The sequence below is a fragment of the Spinacia oleracea genome, chromosome 4 (genome assembly GCF_020520425.1).
Source record: "Spinacia oleracea cultivar Varoflay chromosome 4, BTI_SOV_V1, whole genome shotgun sequence".
NCBI classification, from domain to species: domain Eukaryota; kingdom Viridiplantae; phylum Streptophyta; class Magnoliopsida; order Caryophyllales; family Amaranthaceae; genus Spinacia; species Spinacia oleracea.
This window is the reverse complement of record NC_079490.1, coordinates 142443326-142461995: the sequence shown is the minus strand read 5'-3', so window position 1 is coordinate 142461995 and position 18670 is coordinate 142443326. Positions and strand designations below refer to the sequence as shown.

At 38.8% G+C, this 18670-nt stretch overlaps 1 protein-coding gene and 1 long non-coding RNA gene across 2 annotated transcripts; one reads left to right on the top strand and one right to left on the bottom strand.

The window, feature by feature from the left end:
* The first annotated feature begins 464 nt into the window (after positions 1-464).
* LOC110792361 (uncharacterized) lies at positions 465-1415 on the top strand. The gene has a single exon (XM_021997163.2). The coding sequence runs from the start codon at positions 465-467 to the stop codon at positions 1413-1415; it is 951 nt and encodes a 316-aa protein (XP_021852855.2).
* A 413-nt stretch (positions 1416-1828) lies between these two features.
* Positions 1829-2894, bottom strand: LOC110792352 (uncharacterized). Its single transcript, XR_002534375.2, has 2 exons — positions 2601-2894; positions 1829-2083 (listed from the first exon to the last, which is right to left on the bottom strand). It is a non-coding gene; the product is annotated as an uncharacterized lncRNA (long non-coding RNA).
* Positions 2895-18670: the final 15776 nt, after the last annotated feature.

Sequence of the window (18670 nt, the reverse complement as noted above, 5' to 3'; positions counted from 1 at the left end):
ACTTAAATTTAACATGATTTTCATTTTAAAATCAATCGGTGATAGTTGGTCGGAGTAGTCCATCAATCTTATATGTTACTTTATATTTCTTCAATGTGCGATAATTAAATTAGTCTAATATGGATTATACAGGAGAAAGGGATACTTGGTTTTCTTCTTGCCCACGTTTTCTCTCGGCGCAGGTTAAGGCCTTCTCTTATCCTACGCTGACGCCATGGCTGGAAAATCAAAAGCTCGTAAGAAACCACAAAAAACTACTGGTCCTACGTCGGAATCTCAGGCTAAGAGAACAAGAGCGATGGATGAACTTCTTGGTGTTGTTGCTATGGAGGTTCAATCCAGCGATGACGACAAAGGCACGATGGAAGAAGAGGGTGAAATTCTTTCCCCGAGAACTTCCATTTCTGCTTTGCAAGCACGTTCAGAAGCTCATATATAATACCTTCTCATCATGGTTGTCGGTGATGAAATCAGGAAAATCACAACATTCTACTCAGGTAACCCCCATACCCATTTTTCAATCCGAAACTCATGTTGATCATATTGTAGCGATTGAAATGGAGGACATTCAGGATGAGGTAGATTACTGGAATTCTGCAATTGTTTGTGTTATTTTAGGTGCAATCCCCCCATTATCTGTTATTGAGGGTTTCTTTAGACGTATATGGAAGGATTTGGGGGTAGATAAGGTGGTAACCATTGAGCATGGGGTGTTTCTGGTGCGTTTCTTTACTGTGGAAAATCGAGATAAAGTTCTGAATGATAATAGACCTACTTTTGATAAGAAACCTGTTATATGTAAACCTTGGCATAAAGATATTGTTGATTTCAAGGATGAGGTTAAAGTGGCACCAATTTGGATTCAATTGAAGAATTTAGAATTGAAATTTTGGGGAAATCGAAGCTTGAGCAAAATTGTGAGTTCTGTTGGTAGATTCATACAAGAAGATCAAGCTACTGTTCATAGAGACAAACTGCATTTTGCTCGAGTGCAAGTTGAGGTTGCCTTATCTCAAACCCTACCTGACTGCTTGAAATTTCAAGATGAACATGGAATGGTAAAGACCATCAGCATTTGGTATGAATGGAAGCCTACTGTGTGTGATCATTGCAAACTGTTAGGTCACATAGCAAGTGACTGCAGGAAGAAGAAAATGAAGAAGAAATGGGTGGCTAAATCCACTACAACTAACAACAACACAGTTTCATTGACTGTAAATTCAAGGGAGGAGTTTGTTCAAGCCTCTAATCCTGTTAGAGTTAGGGTAAGCCCAATCTCACATGTGAGGGTCACCAACTCTTTCCAGGCTCTGGAAATGCAGTACAACAGAACTGGTGTGGAAAATGTAGTTGGGAACACTGCTGATGACTACTACAAAAAAGGGTATAGAGTACTGTTGAAATACACTTTATAGGACGCCTTAGAGGCATTCTTCAACTCAACGCGCTATAAAGTTTATAAAACGGGTAAAAGAAACGTTTTATATACCTAGTCATAAAGTACAGTGATAAGAGATAAACGTTCTATATTCCCTTACTAAAATCATAAAATGAAGAAGGAATATAAAACGGTTAACATACATACCCGTCTCCTATACATTATAATAAAGCGCGCCTAACGTACACCACCGTCCTCTATTCTTCATTTTAAATATTGAGATAAAGAACATCTTCCGTACATAGGCGTACTATATACTTCCTTTTTAATATTGAGATAGAAAGCAACTTCTTTATATGCTTGGTAAAACAATATTGGCAGTTCGTCAAATGGACTTTATAAAGATAATTAAATAAAATAATTTGAACTAACTTTGAGAACACTCGTGCATGATTAGTTGTTAAAATGGACTTTATATAAAAAATCTGGAAAGAATCAAATACAATAATTTGAACTAATTTTCTATTTTAATTCCCAAAAATGCTCCATGTATATTACAAAAAACTTATATAAAAACGATACACCATATATATTACAAAATCTATCAGTCATTGGTAAAAATGATCACGCATCCTATTCAACCAAAATTATGTTAAAAATGTGCGAAGATCTTCAAGTATCTGTTCTTTATTGTCTCGTATAAGTCTGCAAAACAAAAAAAAAAAAATGATTAAGAGAAATTTACAAATCAAGTGCAACAATAAACTACCACTGATATCAATGAACAATAAAAATGGGACTCTTCGTCTTCTTCTACTTTTCTGCAGCAATCAACAAACCTATTTATTACTCTCAAGATTCAATTTAGCTCTTAGAAATAATAAGAGGAAATTTGGAGAGAGAGAGAGAGCCCAATATACAATCTAATAATACCACAAGTAGACAAATAAAAAAAAAAGATATAGAAGAACAAAATAACAATTTGTGATGGAACATGCATCTTCCAATCTCTCATGATTTAATACTCTGTAATTAATGTGCAGCGATACACCAGAAAATAAAATGATACGGTTATGAAATAATGAAATCAAACACACCCAATTTTCAAAGAAGAACGACTGCAAAATCAATTAATTCAAAATAATCTTAGATTTCGAAAAACGAACTTAAAAGACGATCGAATATACAATTCAGATTTGAAAAAGTTAAGAACAAAGCTTACAGACATAAATTACTCAAGGGTTGAGGCCACACGAATTGGTTCTCCAAGAAGCAAATTAGTGGAAGGCGTGATTGACAGATTGATGAAATGAAACTATTGAGTAGTAGAAGAAGGAGAGACAAAGAGAAGAACAAATTAGTGGATGACAAGAATACCCATCCATTTATCTGATTTCAAGTGAAGGGGAGATGAAGGCGGTGTAAACAATAAAGAATTGGTGTAGGTTAGGGTATAATAAAAAAAGAAAGGGATTTATCTAAATATAGTTGACAAAAAATTAACTAAGGGTGAAAGTTGGCAATTGACAATTTAAACGTGATTTTACAACTTTTGAATGGAATACGTTTACACATTAAACAGCAGTTGGATCTCACGGCGTTACGATTTTCTATTTTTCTTTAAAATTTAAATAAAAATATTTTATAGGGAGAGGGGAATAGATAATAGTGGGATTTCCTACTTGTAATACGGAGTATATGTTTATTATTCCCAATTTTATAGTACGCATATGTTACCCCGCTTTATATGTTAAAAGTAATATACATATATTTAATTATTTTAATTATTTTTTTATTATTGTAAAAAATACGAAACTGTTAAGTAAGGCAAGCGCTCTATATTCTTTTTCCTATGAAACAGTTATCAAGGAAATGCGTTCTATATTATCTTGGGAAACGCCTAACACACTTGGGCGTTCTCTATCCAGTGTCACTTATTCCAAATTTTGTAGTAGTGGATGGTGCACAAGTTTTAGTGGATGGAGGTGGACAGCCTCATGACACTAATGGATAGAATTATGTTCTGGAATGTCATGGGGTAAACAAGCACACCAAACAGAAGGATGTGAAAGCTTTCTTGTGTGCCCATAGGTGTAGTTTGATTTGCCTCCTTGAGACAAAGGTCAAAGCTCACAACATGGGGGCTTTATACCTATATCTGTTCAATGGCTGGTCTTTTACTACTAATAATATGTGTCATCTTGGTGGTAGAGTTGTTCTAGCTTGGAATCCTGGGGAGTTTCAAGTTAATCCTGTTTCCTGCTCCAGTCAAATGATTCATTGTGAAATTGGAGTTAAAAATGGAGATAAGTTTGAATGCTCTTTCATTTATGCACACAACACTCAGCATGAAAGAGAGGCACTTTGGAAGGATATTTGCAGCTTGGCTGGTAGGATCAAGGGTCCCTGGGTGCTCATGGGGGACTTTAATTGTGTTTTAAACACTGATGAGAGAGTTGGTAGTGATGTGAGATTCAGTGAGTTGCAGGATTTCCAGAACTGTGTAAATAGATGTGGCTTGGAGGATGTGAAATCTAGTGGGAATTTTTTCACTTGGAACAATAAACAACAAGGGGATCATAGGGTGTTTTGTAAACTAGACAGAGTGATGACAAATCAACTGTGGCAAAATAAGTATCCTAACACAGAAGTGTGCTTCAAGAATTAAGGGTACTTTGATCATTGCCCTGGGATCATCTCAGTGTATCCTCAGTTTGCAGTGGGGAAGAAACCCTTCAAGTTCTTTCCAATGTGGCAAGATGCTCCTAATTACAGAAACCTAGTTGTCCAAGCATGGCAAGAACATCAGCAAGGAACCAAAATGTACCAGGTTGTACAGAGACTCAAAAGAGTGAGAGCTGTTTTAAAACAACTTAACAAAGAGGGGTATGGTGATATTGAAGTTAAGGAAGTGAAAGCTTCCGAAAACTTGCAGAAAATTCAGAGTGAGATTTATCTTAATACTGCTGATGTGTCTTTGGCTGATGCAGAAAAAGTGGCTCAGCAGGAGTTCCTGGTTGCTCACAAAGCTTTATTGAGTTTTCTTTCTCAAAAAGCCAAGTCAAACTGGATCAAAGGTGGAGATGAGAATACTTCTATGTTCCATATATCTCTCAGGCAAAGATATATTCAGAATTCTATGTTTTCTATCAAAGATATGCATGGGGTGTGGACTTCTAGCCCAGAACAGGTTCCTGCTGCATTCTTGGAATATTACAAGTGCTTGTTAGGCACAAAATTAGAGACTAGAACTTCAGTGAAGGAGCAAATTGTTCACAATGGACCTCTGGCGACTGCAGGCATGAGTAGTGGTCTCAATGCCCCTTTCACAAAAGAGGAAATCAAATATGCTTTGTGGGATATTGATGGAGGGAAAGAACCTAGACCTGATGGTTTTGGTAGCTCCTTTTTCAAAGGTGTTTGGAGTGACACTGGGGAAGATGTTAGCAATGCAGTACTAGACTATCTTAATACCGGAAACCTGCTGAAAGAGATTAACACTACTAACATTACACTCATTCCAAAAGGGAAGTGCCCTGTGAGTGTTCAGGAATACAGACCTATCTCATGTTGCAATGTAGTCTACAAATGTATCTCCAAAGTTCTGTGTAATAGGTTGAGGGTGGTTTTGCCTGATCTCATTGCTCAAAACCAGGGAGCCTTTGTTCATAGTAGGTTCATTGCTCATAATATCATGATTTGCCAGGATTTGGTTAAAGGTTATGAAAGGAAAAATAGCTCTGCAAGCTGTCTCATCAAACTGGATTTACAAAAAGCATATGATACAGTTGAATGGGATTTTGTGGAAGAAATGATGGTTGCTCTCAAGTTCCCTGCTCATTTTATAAAGCTCATAATGCAGTGTGTCAGATCACCTAGGTTTTCTTAGGCTATCAATGGCTGTCTCCGTGGTTTTTTTTGAAGGCAAAAGAGGACTTAGACAAGGTGATCCTTTATCACCTCTCCTGTTTGTGCTATGCATTGAATATTTATCTAGAATTTTGAAGGTGGTGGGGGAAAAGAAGGACTTTAAATATCATCCCAGATGCAAGGGATCAAAATTGAATCACTTGTGTTTTGCTTATGACCTCATTCTGTGTTGTAAAGGGGACTTCAAATCTGTGTATTTGATGATGCAAGGCTTTAAGCTGTTTTCTGCCACAACAAGTTTGCAAGCTAGTCCTTCTAAAACATCTGTATACTGTACTGGCATGACTGAATCTAACATTCAGAGAATAATCCTGGATATGACAGGGTTTTCTAAAGGGAAGTTCCCTTTTAGATACCTTGGTCTGCCTATTTGCTCTAAGAAAATTAGAGTTGGTGAGTGTGAAAAAATAGTGGAAAACATGTGTGCAAGGATAAAGATATGGAGCTCAAGAAACATGTCTTTTGCTGGCAGACTTACTTTGGTCAACTCTGTCCTCATGACTTTGCAGACCTATTGGTCCCAGATCATGGTGTTGCCTAAAGGGGTGTATGATGCTATCAACACCATTTGCAGGAAATTTCTTTGGAAGGGCACTGCAGATGCTACTGGTCCTGGCAAGGTTGCTTGGGGTTCAATCTGTAAATAAAAAAAGGAAGGTGGGCTTGGCCTCACTAATCAGAAACTGTGGAATATTGTTGCAATGGGGAAGCATGTGTGGATGGTAGTCACTAAAAAGGATAACATGTGGGTGAGGTGGGTGAACACTGTATACATCAAAGATAGACATTGGTGGGATTATACCCCAAAAGTGGGTGATAGTTGGTAATGGAGAGCAATTTGCACTGTGAAAGAATGCATGAAGAGATACCTGACTGAAGTTCAGTTGAGTTCTATGCCTATGTATTCCATCAAGGATGCCTACAGTTGTTTAGCTCCTGTTGTTTGCAAGGTGCCATGTGTGAGGTTATGAGACATATGACATTTACATAGATCATGCGGAAACAACCATTAACCCAGGAAACATATTATTTACACATAATCATATAGCATAATTAGACGCATACTCTTTGTTGCGTGCCTTCCCTAGCTGCGCCCGAACCGAACAAGAACAAGTCTTTTAGGACTCCAAGTGTCGTCCCTCCGTAGATAGTCCACAGCACGTCCGGATCCGCCTTAAGATTGACCAACTAGAACCGCCCTTAAGGTACTAGAAAATTCGGCACTTTTATGAGCAAGATGTGTTTTAATTTTCTCTCAAAAAACTCACTTTTGAATACTTTGAAACTTGTGTATAAATTATGACCCCTAGGCCTTTATTTATAGAGTTATGGAAAAGGAATCGTAATCCTAGTAGGATGCGAATTAATTGGAATTAGAATCCTACATGAATTCTATTTAATTAATTTATCCAATTAGGAATAGACATTTAATCATACACTGACTCTTGCAGATTCAGGAATCATGCATGAGCACAAACTCACACACACACGGCAGCCACAAGGGCTGCCCATGCGTGCGAGCAGCAGCCCGCGCAGCACGGCCCACGCAGCCGTGGCCTCTTGGCGCGCGCTGGGCCTGCCTTGCGGTAGGCCTGGCCGCTGCCTTGGCTGGGCTTTGTGGCGCGCATGCTTGCTGGGCGATGGCCCCGGCTTCGTGCTGGGCCTTCGTCCGGCAAGCCTCGTCCGATGCTAATTCGTACGATACGCTTCCGATTAAATTTCCATTTCCGGAATCTATTTCCGATACGAACAATATTTAATATTTCCGATTCCGGAATTAATTTCCGTTTCGAACAAATATTTAATATTTCCGTTTCCGGAATTATTTTCCGATTCCGGCAATATTTCCGATTCTGACAATATTTCCGTTTCCGGCAATATTTCCGATTCTGGTAATATTTCCATTTCCAATAATATTTTCCGATACGTACCATGTTTCCGTTTCCGGCAACATCTACGACTTGGATAATATTCATATTTCCGATACGATCCATATTTCCGTTTCCGGCAATATCATCGTTTCCGGAGTATTCATTTCTTGCCTGTGACGATCTTAGCTCCCACTGAAACCAAGATCCGTCGGTTCCGAATATTCATAGATGGAGTATTTAATGCCATTAAATACTTGATCCGTTTACGTACTATTTGTGTGACCCTACGGGTTCAGTCAAGAGTAAGCTGTGGATTAATATCATTAATTCCACTTGAACTGAAGCGGCCTCTAGCTAGGCATTCAGCTCACTTGATCTCACTGAATTATTAACTTGTTAATTAATACTGAACCGCATTTATTAGACTTAACATAGAATGCATACTTGGACCAAGGGCATTATTTCCTTCAGTCTCCCACTTGTCCTTAGGGACAAGTGTGCATTTCCTAATTCCTTTGTCGCTCGATGCTTGCTCTTGAACATAAGGTAAGAGTTGTCATCCTTATTATGTCCAGAGGTGTTCCTCGGTTTCAGAGTTCAACTGATCAAATAAACAGATAATCATAGCCTATGATTCATCCGAGCACGGCCATGCATTTCACAGTTTCTAGCTCTCCGAGTGGCCTTGTACAACTTTTAAGCATCTCTTCCCGATTTATGGGAGGACAATCCCAATCTTGCGATCTTGAGATTAGACTTCGTTTGATAGGTGATTACCTGAGCGTTGCCTTTATAGCCTCCTTTTACGGTGCGACGGTTGGTCAACGTCAAAGCAACCAGTTCTCAAACAAGTAATCTCAAATCACTCAGGTATTGAGGATTTAGTGTCTAATAATTTAATGAAATTTACTTATGACAGACTTTCATCTCTTACAGTAAAGTTTCATAGGTCTTGTCCGATACTAGTCTTCCCAAAGTAAGTATCTATGCAAATGATTATGACATTGCCATGTCCACATAGTTCAAGAAACAGAACTACTAGTCATCTTGCATTCTAATCGTCTAACGTTTTCTATGCGTCCAATTTTATAGAAAACTCCGACTAGGGACCATTTTCAACCTTTGACATTCAAGTTCACTTGATAGACATTTCTTAGTCACAGGACTGGTCCTGACAGTCTATCTTGAATATATCGTCAAATTTGAAGGGACTCATCATTTAATAAACCACAAATTAAATGGAAAAATGAATTCCTTTCATTTATTGTGAACGATTAACCAATAATGTTTTACAAAGATTTAAACTCTAAAACTTTAAAACATTAAACAGAGACATCAAAGCCATTCTCCAATATGCTTGATTCCCATAGCTGCAGTGTGCGAGTTGTGCTTCGCTTGCGGCAGAGGTTTAGTTAATGGATCTGATATGTTGTCATCAGTTCCAATTTTGCTTATCTCGACTTCTTTTCTTTCAACGAACTCTCGTAGAAGGTGAAATCTACGAAGTACATGCTTGACTCTCTGGTGGTGTCTAGGCTCTTTTGCCTGTGCAATAGCTCCGTTATTATCACAATACAGGGCTATTGGTCCTTTAATGGAGGGGACTACACCAAGTTCTCCTATGAACTTCCTTAGCCATATAGCTTCCTTTGCTGCTTCATGTGCAGCAATGTACTCCGCTTCAGTTGTAGAATCCGCAATGGTGCTTTGCTTAGCACTTTTCCAGCTTACTGCTCCTCCGTTGAGGCAGAAGACAAACCCAGACTGTGATCTGAAATCATCTTTGTCGGTTTGGAAACTTGCGTCCGTATAGCCTTTAACAATTAATTCATCATCTCCACCATAGACCAGGAAGTCATCTTTGTGCCTTTTCAGGTACTTCAGAATGTTCTTGGCAACAGTCCAATGCGCCTCTCCTGGGTCTGACTGGTATCTGCTCGTAGCACTGAGTGCGTACGCAACATCCGGGCGTGTACATATCATAGCATACATTATTGAACCAATCAATGATGCATATGGAATCCCACTCATTCGTCTATGCTCATCAAGTGTTTTTGGGCACTGAGTCTTGCTTAGAGTCATTCCATGAGACATGGGTAGGTAGCCTCGCTTGGAGTCCGCCATCTTGAACCTATCAAGTACCTTATTGATATAAGTGCTTTGACTAAGTCCAATCATCTTTTTAGATCTATCTCTATAAATCTTGATGCCCAATATGTACTGTGCTTCTCCTAGATCCTTCATCGAAAAACATTTCCCAAGCCAAATCTTGACAGAGTTCAACATAGGAATGTCATTTCCGATAAGCAATATGTCGTCGACATATAATACCAGGAAAGCAATTTTGCTCCCACTGACCTTCTTGTATACACAAGATTCGTCTGCGTTCTTGATGAAACCAAAGTCACTGACTGCTTCATCAAAACGTATATTCCAGCTCCTGGATGCCTGCTTCAATCCGTAGATTGACTTCTTTAGCTTGCATACCTTTTTAGCATTCTTTGGATCCTCAAAACCTCCAGGCTGTGTCATAAACACAGTTTCTGTTAAAACGCCGTTTAAGAAAGCAGTTTTGACATCCATCTGCCATATTTCGTAATCGTAATATGCAGCGATTGCTAACATTATTCGAATAGACTTTAGCATTGCAACTGGTGAAAAGGTTTCATCGTAATCCACACCGTGGACTTGCCTGTAACCTTTTGCAACCAATCTAGCTTTGAAAACTTCAAGTTTCCCATCCTTGTCCTTTTTCAGTTTGAAAACCCATTTGCTTCCAATGGCTTGGTAGCCATCTGGCAAATCGACCAAATCCCATACTTGGTTTTCAGACATGGAGTCTAATTCAGATTGCATGGCTTCTTGCCATTGCTTGGAGCTAGGGCTCGTCATAGCTTGCTTGTAAGTCGCAGGTTCATCACTTTCAAGTAATAGAACGTCATAGCTCTCGTTCGTCAAAATACCTAAGTACCTTTCCGGTTGAGATCTATATCTTTGCGATCTACGCGGGGTAACATTTCTAGATTGACCATGATTCTCACCAGATTCTTCTAAAGATCTCTGAGTTTCATCCTGAATGTCATCTTGAGCATTCTCTAGAGTTTGTTGTTCGACTCGAATTTCTTCGAGGTCTACTTTTCTCCCACTTGTCATTTTGGAAATGTGATCCTTCTCCAAAAAGACACCATCTCGAGCAACAAACACTTTGTTCTCAGATGTATTGTAGAAGTAATACCCCTTTGTTTCCTTTGGATAGCCCACAAGGATACATTTGTCAGATTTTGGATGAAGTTTGTCTGAAATTAATCGTTTGACGTAAACTTCACATCCCCAAATCTTAAGAAAAGACACATTTGGAGGCTTTCCAAACCATAATTCGTATGGAGTCTTTTCAACAGCTTTAGACGGAGCTCTATTTATAGTGAGTGCAGCTGTATTTAGTGCATGTCCCCAAAATTCTAATGGAAGTTCGGCCTGACCCATCATTGACCTGACCATGTCTAGCAAGGTTCTGTTCCTCCGTTCTGACACACCGTTCCATTGTGGTGTTCCAGGAGGAGTCAATTCTGATAGAATTCCACATTCTTTCAGATGGTCATCAAATTCATAGCTCAGATATTCACCGCCTCTATCAGACCGCAGTGCTTTAATCTTCTTGCCTAATTGATTCTCTACTTCACTCTGAAATTCCTTGAATTTGTCAAAGGATTCAGACTTATGCTTCATTAGGTAGACATAACCATACCTACTGAAGTCATCAGTGAAAGTGATAAAGTAGCTGAAACCACCTCTAGCATTTGTACTCATTGGTCCACATACATCTGTATGGATTAAACCCAATAGTTCATTTGCTCTTTCTCCAACTTTAGAGAAAGGTTGCTTTGTCATTTTGCCAAGTAAACATGATTCGCATTTACCATAATCCTATAAGTCAAATGGTTCTAGAATTCCTTCCCTTTGAAGTCTTTCTAAGCGTTTTAAGTTTATATGGCCTAATCGACAATGCCACAGATAGGTGAGATCTGAATCATCCTTTTTGGCCTTTTTGGTATTTATGTTATATACTTGTTTGTCGTGATCTAATAAATAAAGTCCATTGACTAATCTAGCAGATCCATAAAACATCTCTTTAAAATAAAACGAACAACTATTGTCTTTTATTATAAAGGAAAATCCCTTAGCATCTAAGCAAGAAACTGAAATGATGTTTTTAGTAAGACTTGGAACATGGAAACATTCTTCCAGTTCCAAAACTAGCCCGGAGGGCAACGACAAATAGTAAGTTCCTACAGCTAATGCAGCAATCCGTGCTCCATTTCCCACTCGTAGGTCGACTTCACCCTTGCTTAACTTTCTACTTCTTCTTAGTCCCTGTGGATTGGAACATAAGTGTGAGCCACAACCTGTATCTAATACCCAAGAAGTTGAATTAGCAAGTATACAGTCTATAACGAAAATACCTGAAGATGGAACGACTGTTCCGTTCTTCTGATCTTCCTTTAGCTTCAAGCAATCTCTCTTCCAATGCCCCTTCTTCTTGCAGTAGAAGCATTCGGATTCAGAAGTGGGTTGACTGACCTTCCTCTTTGCAGATTTGGCGCCAGTTTGCTTAGTTGGGCTGGCCTTGTTGCCACCTTTCTTAGCATTCCTCTTCTTTCCAGATTTCTTGAACTTGCCCCCACGCACCATAAGCACATCCTGCTTATCACTTTTGAGCGTCTTTTCAGCGGTCTTCAGCATACCGTGAAGCTCAGTGAGCGTTTTGTCCAGACTATTCATACTGTAGTTCAGTTTGAACTGATCATACCCGCTATGAAGAGAATGGAGGATGGTGTCTATAGCCATTTCCTGAGAAAATTGCTGATCCAGCCGACTCATATTCTCAATGAGTCCAATCATTTTGAGAACATGTGGACTTACGGGCTCGCCTTTCTTAAGCTTGGTCTCAAGAATTTGCCTATGAGTCTCGAATCTTTCGACTCGAGCCAGATCTTGGAACATGTTCTTCAACTCACTGATGATTGTGAAAGCATCTGAGTTGATGAACGTTTTCTGCAGATCCGCACTCATGGTGGCGAGCATTAGACATTTCACATCCTTGTTGGCATCAATCCAACGATTGAGGGCAGCCTGAGTGACCCCGTCGCCAGGAGCTTCGGGCATCGCCTCATCTAGGACATACTCCTTTTCTTCCTGCATAAGAACTATTTGCAAGTTCCTTTGCCAGTCAAGGAAGTTTTTCCCGTTCAACTTCTCCTTTTCGAGAATTGATCGAATGTTGAATGAATTGTTGTTTGCCATATTAAAAACTACAATTGAAAAGAATAAACAAATAAATAACCATTCACAGTTTCTCTTAATAAACTTAAATTCTAGCATACATGCATAATTCAATGTTTATTAAGCATTTTATTCAAGTTATGTGTTCCGGCAGGTGTGAATAAAATGATTCCAAGATCCTAAAATCATTGAAGAACTAAGCACAGTTTGTCGACTTAATCCTAGAACATCTTAGGTAAGCAAAAGCCTTTTGCTAATAGTCTAGAAACTATTCTTGGTTGATAGGTACGTCTAAGAACTTATTAGGTAAACCTATCGAATTTGCCACGACATAAAAGGACTCCTTACTTATATCGTTGAGTTTCACCAAAACTAACATGTACTCACAATTATTTGTGTACCTTGCCCCTTTAGGACCAATAAGTAACACCTCGCTGAGCGAAAACTATTACTAGATTGATGTAAAGGATATCCAAGCAAGTGTATATTTTGGCATGGCACCTTTTAACTCAATTTTTAAGTTTGGAACTTAAGGCTCTTACTATGTTGGTTAGATTTTAAGTGAACTAAAATCCTTAATCATGCAACATAATCAAGCTTTTGATCTCATGCAATTTAAGACATATTTAAAGCAATAAATAACTTAAAACATGCATAAGATATTTGTGATCTAGTATGGCCCGACTTCATCTTGAAGCTTTGACTTCAAAGTCCGTCTTGAAAATCTCCGTGGGAGGCACCATTTTCTTCAAATAGGATAAGCTATAACTAATTACAACTATTTGATGGTTCGCAGACCATATTTGAATTGAAAAATAACTTTGGTACTTTAGACCAATTACATTCAAATTAATGGTACGCAGACCATATTTTCTATCCTATTTGGGCCATACTAGTCACTTCATAACCTGCAAAACAGTACATATACAATATATACCATTCACCCATTCATTATCATGAATGGCCCACATAGCTGGTTAGTAAAACACATTATGCATCACGTAAACATTTGCAGCAATTAATCAAGGGCACCAATAATCTACCAATTATTCAGTCCTTATTAATTCTAATCGAGTTGTTTTAACCTTAAGGATTTGTAGACCTAATCAAGAGTTTATGACTAAAAAGCGCTCCCACTCAAACCAATAAATTCATATGCTTTACTAATTTTAAACATAAAATTGTATTTCTAGTCTAACTGGAAACATACAAATTTAATTAAAATTTAAAGCTCATATAAATTTATAATTGAATCCAAAAATTTAATTTAATTTCAGTCGCATTTAAATTAATTCATGATTTTAATTTTAGTAAAATAATTAGAATAAATTCCATTTATTATAATTATAATATTCAAAATTAAAATCCAAGAAATTAATTCAAATTATTAATTTTAAAATTAATTAAAATTACGTGAACTGAAATTTTCAAATTAAACATTCAAAACGATCTAATCGTAATGCAAACACCCTACGCGTTGCACGCCCATGGGCCGCACGCACACAGCCATTGCTGGCCATGTGCGCGCAGCCCATGCGCTCGTCGCATAGCTGCTGCTGTCTCATCGCAAGCCTCCGCACAGCGCCCCATCGCACGCGAGCTATCGCTCGCAGTGCGCGCGCGAGATCGCTCGCTGGGCGCGCTGGCTCGCTCGCTGTGCGCGCGAGCCATCGCTCGCTGGGGCGCGACATCGCTCGCTGGGCGAGCGACATCGCGCGCTGCGCGCGCGAGCCATCGCTCGCTGGCGCGAGCCATCGCTCGCTGGTGCGCGACATCGCTCGCTGGGCGAGCGACATCGCGCGCTGCGCGCGCGAGCAGTGCTGGGCGCAGCGCTCGTGGCACGCGAGCTTGCGCTCGCTGCGCGCGAGGCTGCGCGCACTTGTGCGAGGCAGCGCGCGTTGTGGCGCAGCTCGCTTGCTGCCCACACGCGACTGCCTTGGCTCGCCCTTCGCCCATGCCCATTCGTTCATTGCTCGTGGCACACGACACAAGGCAGGGCTGCTGCCTTGTGCTCGTGCACTACGCCCTTGCTCATTGCATTCGTGCCGCACGGGCGACGAGCTCCCTTGCTCGTCGTCGCATGCCCGCATTATACAACACCCCTTAAGGGTGACATGAAGCGTCCATTGCTTCGTGCGTGCAAGTTATTTGAACGAATCGCAAAAAAAATTTAAAATTTATATTTAAAATTAATGACAAATTAATAAATATTATTAATTTCATAATTTTAGGGCGAAAAAATCGAAAATTTATTATCCAATTGATTTCCGATTGATATGGATTCAAGTCTAGGTCATAAAATTTAAAATTTATCGTAAATTTACAATTTTTATGGTGGTTTTTAATCATAGGTTTCTAATTAAATTACAATTAATTATGAAAATCAAACTAATTCTAAATTATTCTAATTTTCAACAAATTAATCATAATTACAAATTAGATTGCATAATTAACAAGACTAGGCATTCAAACTTGTTAAACATATGCAGTAGGTCAATCAAAAATTCAAGATTTATCAACAAGAATCGCAAATATTTAATTTAACATCTTAAATTTACGAAATTTTGCATTCGAAAAACTAAAACCTTCGAAAAGTCATAGTTAGGCTTCGAATTTGAGAATTCTGGGTTCGGCAGAAAAATAATATTTTTGTCAAAATTTTAGAATGCTTTTTACATGCGGAATTGACACAAAAATCACTCAATTCGGATGAGTAATGAAGAAACTGCCGAAAAACTGCGTACATATAATTAAATAAACGCAATTTGCAATTAATTAACAATTACGAAAATTAATCACCCCTTTTAATTCTTGCAAATTTATAATATTTAACCATGTTCATGCAATTTAGATTATGAAAATAATAAGGGGCTCGTGATACCACTGTGAGGTTATGATACATATGACATTTACATAGATCATGCGGAAACAACCATTAACCCAGGAAACATATTATTTACACATAATCATATAGCATAATTAGACGCATACTCTTTGTTGCGTGCCTTCCCTAGCTGCGCCCGAACCGAACAAGAACAAGTCTTTTAGGACTCCAAGTGTCGTCCCTCCGTAGATAGTCCACAGCACGTCCGGATCCGCCTTAAGATTGACCAACTAGAACCGCCCTTAAGGTACTAGAAAATTCGGCACTTTTATGAGCAAGATGTGTTTTAATTTTCTCTCAAAAAACTCACTTTTGAATACTTTGAAACTTGTGTATAAATTATGACCCCTAGGCCTTTATTTATAGAGTTATGGAAAAGGAATCGTAATCCTAGTAGGATGCGAATTAATTGGAATTAGAATCCTACATGAATTCTATTTAATTAATTTATCCAATTAGGAATAGACATTTAATCATACACTGACTCTTGCAGATTCAGGAATAATGCATGAGCACAAACTCACACACACACGGCAGCCACAAGGGCTGCCCATGCGTGCGAGCAGCAGCCCGCGCAGCACGGCCCACGCAGCCGTGGCCTCTTGGCGCGCGCTGGGCCTGCCTTGCGGTAGGCCTGGCCGCTGCCTTGGCTGGGCTTTGTGGCGCGCATGCTTGCTGGGCGATGGCCCCGGCTTCGTGCTGGGCCTTCGTCCGGCAAGCCTCGTCCGATGCTAATTCGTACGATACGCTTCCGATTAAATTTCCATTTCCGGAATCTATTTCCGATACGAACAATATTTAATATTTCCGATTCCGGAATTAATTTCCGTTTCGAACAAATATTTAATATTTCCGTTTCCGGAATTATTTTCCGATTCCGGCAATATTTCCGATTCTGACAATATTTCCGTTTCCGGCAATATTTCCGATTCTGGTAATATTTCCATTTCCAATAATATTTTCCGATACGTACCATGTTTCCGTTTCCGGCAACATCTACGACTTGGATAATATTCATATTTCCGATACGATCCATATTTCCGTTTCCGGCAATATCATCGTTTCCGGAGTATTCATTTCTTGCCTGTGACGATCTTAGCTCCCACTGAAACCAAGATCCGTCGGTTCCGAATATTCATAGATGGAGTATTTAATGCCATTAAATACTTGATCCGTTTACGTACTATTTGTGTGACCCTACGGGTTCAGTCAAGAGTAAGCTGTGGATTAATATCATTAATTCCACTTGAACTGAAGCGGCCTCTAGCTAGGCATTCAGCTCACTTGATCTCACTGAATTATTAACTTGTTAATTAATACTGAACCGCATTTATTAGACTTAACATAGAATGCATACTTGGACCAAGGGCATTATTTCCTTCACCATGGACAAATGCAGTATGGGACAGATTGAGCATCCCTAAACACAGATTTATCTCTTGGTTGGCTATGCTGGAAAGGTTTAACACCAAACATAGATTAGGGAAAATGGGGATTACTGCTGATAGGTTATGTTTCCTACGTGGTTCAGCTGTTGAGAATCACAAACACTTATTTTTTGAGTGTCATTATAGTGCTAGATGCTGGTTGGTTTGCTCCACCAAGGCTGGTATGTAGAATGCTCCTAATTCCCTCTCTGGTATATTATAGTGGATACTCAGAGGGAAGGTTACTAAATTTAGGAGGGGTGTGTTTTCCACTCTTGTTATGAGTGTGGCTTATCACATTTGGACTGAAAGGAATAATGCAATGTGGAACTCTCAAGTCAAGTGCATTAATAGAGTGTGCTGTACTATTCTTCAAACAGTTTGTACTAGAGTGAATGGTGTGATGCCTAAAGCAGTTAGCAATAGGGATCACATTTGGTTTTCAACCCTGTTTGCAGGGTAGTGGTCCTGTTAAGCCAGTTTGTTCTGGTTGCCTAAGGGTCTGTCCTCTTGGCTATACAAATTGTAATTGTTTGATAATCTAATACACTACTTGCTTATCAAAAAAAAAATATATATGGATTATACTTTTACGTACACTCCTCTGACCTATGAGCCACCTTTATACTTGTAGTCTGGATGGATCACACAACGTCTTTATTAGACCCTCATGAGGTTAAGCCCCTAATTGGGACATTCACTTTTGTTAGACTAATTGCTCCAAATAAATCTTCGACTCTTCTCCATATTGCAAAATTTCAACATTGTACGCCCTCGATCCATTCTTTGGACAATCAATGAGTCGTAGGCCGCTAGCTCATACACCATGATAAACTGACAGGGTCATAAACAAGCCCGTATAAGATAAGAGACTGAATTTAAGCATACTGTGGACTAACTACGGAGGAATAACATTTGAAGTCCAATAACTCGGTTCTTATTTGGTCGAGCAAAGCTACGGGAAAAAATGCGTCATAGTTGGTATGTATTTAATTCATTACTATCCTAATTGGTTGATTAAATTATTACATGCGATCTTGTATTAGGCTTTATTCCGCATGATTAGAATGTTCTTAACCCAACAAACCCGACAAACACCGAACCAAATCAAACCAATCAAAAATCAATTTAAACATGAATAAATTCAACCCGAAGCCGAGTTGAGATTGACCCAAACTGAAATTATCAGAACTAGAACCGATCAACTCAAACCGAAAATAATCTATATGACCTGCTTCATCCGAATTCAAAGTTATCTAAATCGATATGAATCGACCGCATAGAAACATTTACCATGTATTATCTCATTTTGACTTGACCCGGAATGCTTACAACTTATTCAAAACTGACTGGATAACCCGATTTGACAAAAATAAATATGTATTTGCAATTTGCGTATCTTCAGGCCCAAGTTTATTGACTTGCCTTCGATCGGTTCATAGAGCAGGGTTAGACAAATTGAGTCATTATATCGTTTTCAGATTGGTTATGGACGTGCTGAGTTACATCAAAAAAGGATAATGTTTGGTCTGTATTTCTAATTAGATCCGTTCAATCATTCGGTAACTTTTAGTTTGGATGAAGTAGGACCATGTAATGTTTCGATTTGGATAATTTCAGTCGGTGGCAATCTAACGATCAGTTTGAAACGGTTCTAGTTTTGGATGACTTTGTACCAATTTAATTTGGTCGGGTCGTTTTTGGTTTAGGTGTGTTGAATTTGGGTATAATTTCTACGGAGTAGTATTTGACTTCGGGAAGTCTCGGGTGTAGTTAATTTATTTTGTACAATGTTCTGATGTCATCAAACAAATGATAATTTACTACGGAGCTAGTATTTGAAGAATAATTATTAGAATAGATCAAAAGTTTATTTAATTTTTTTTTGTTTTTTTGACAT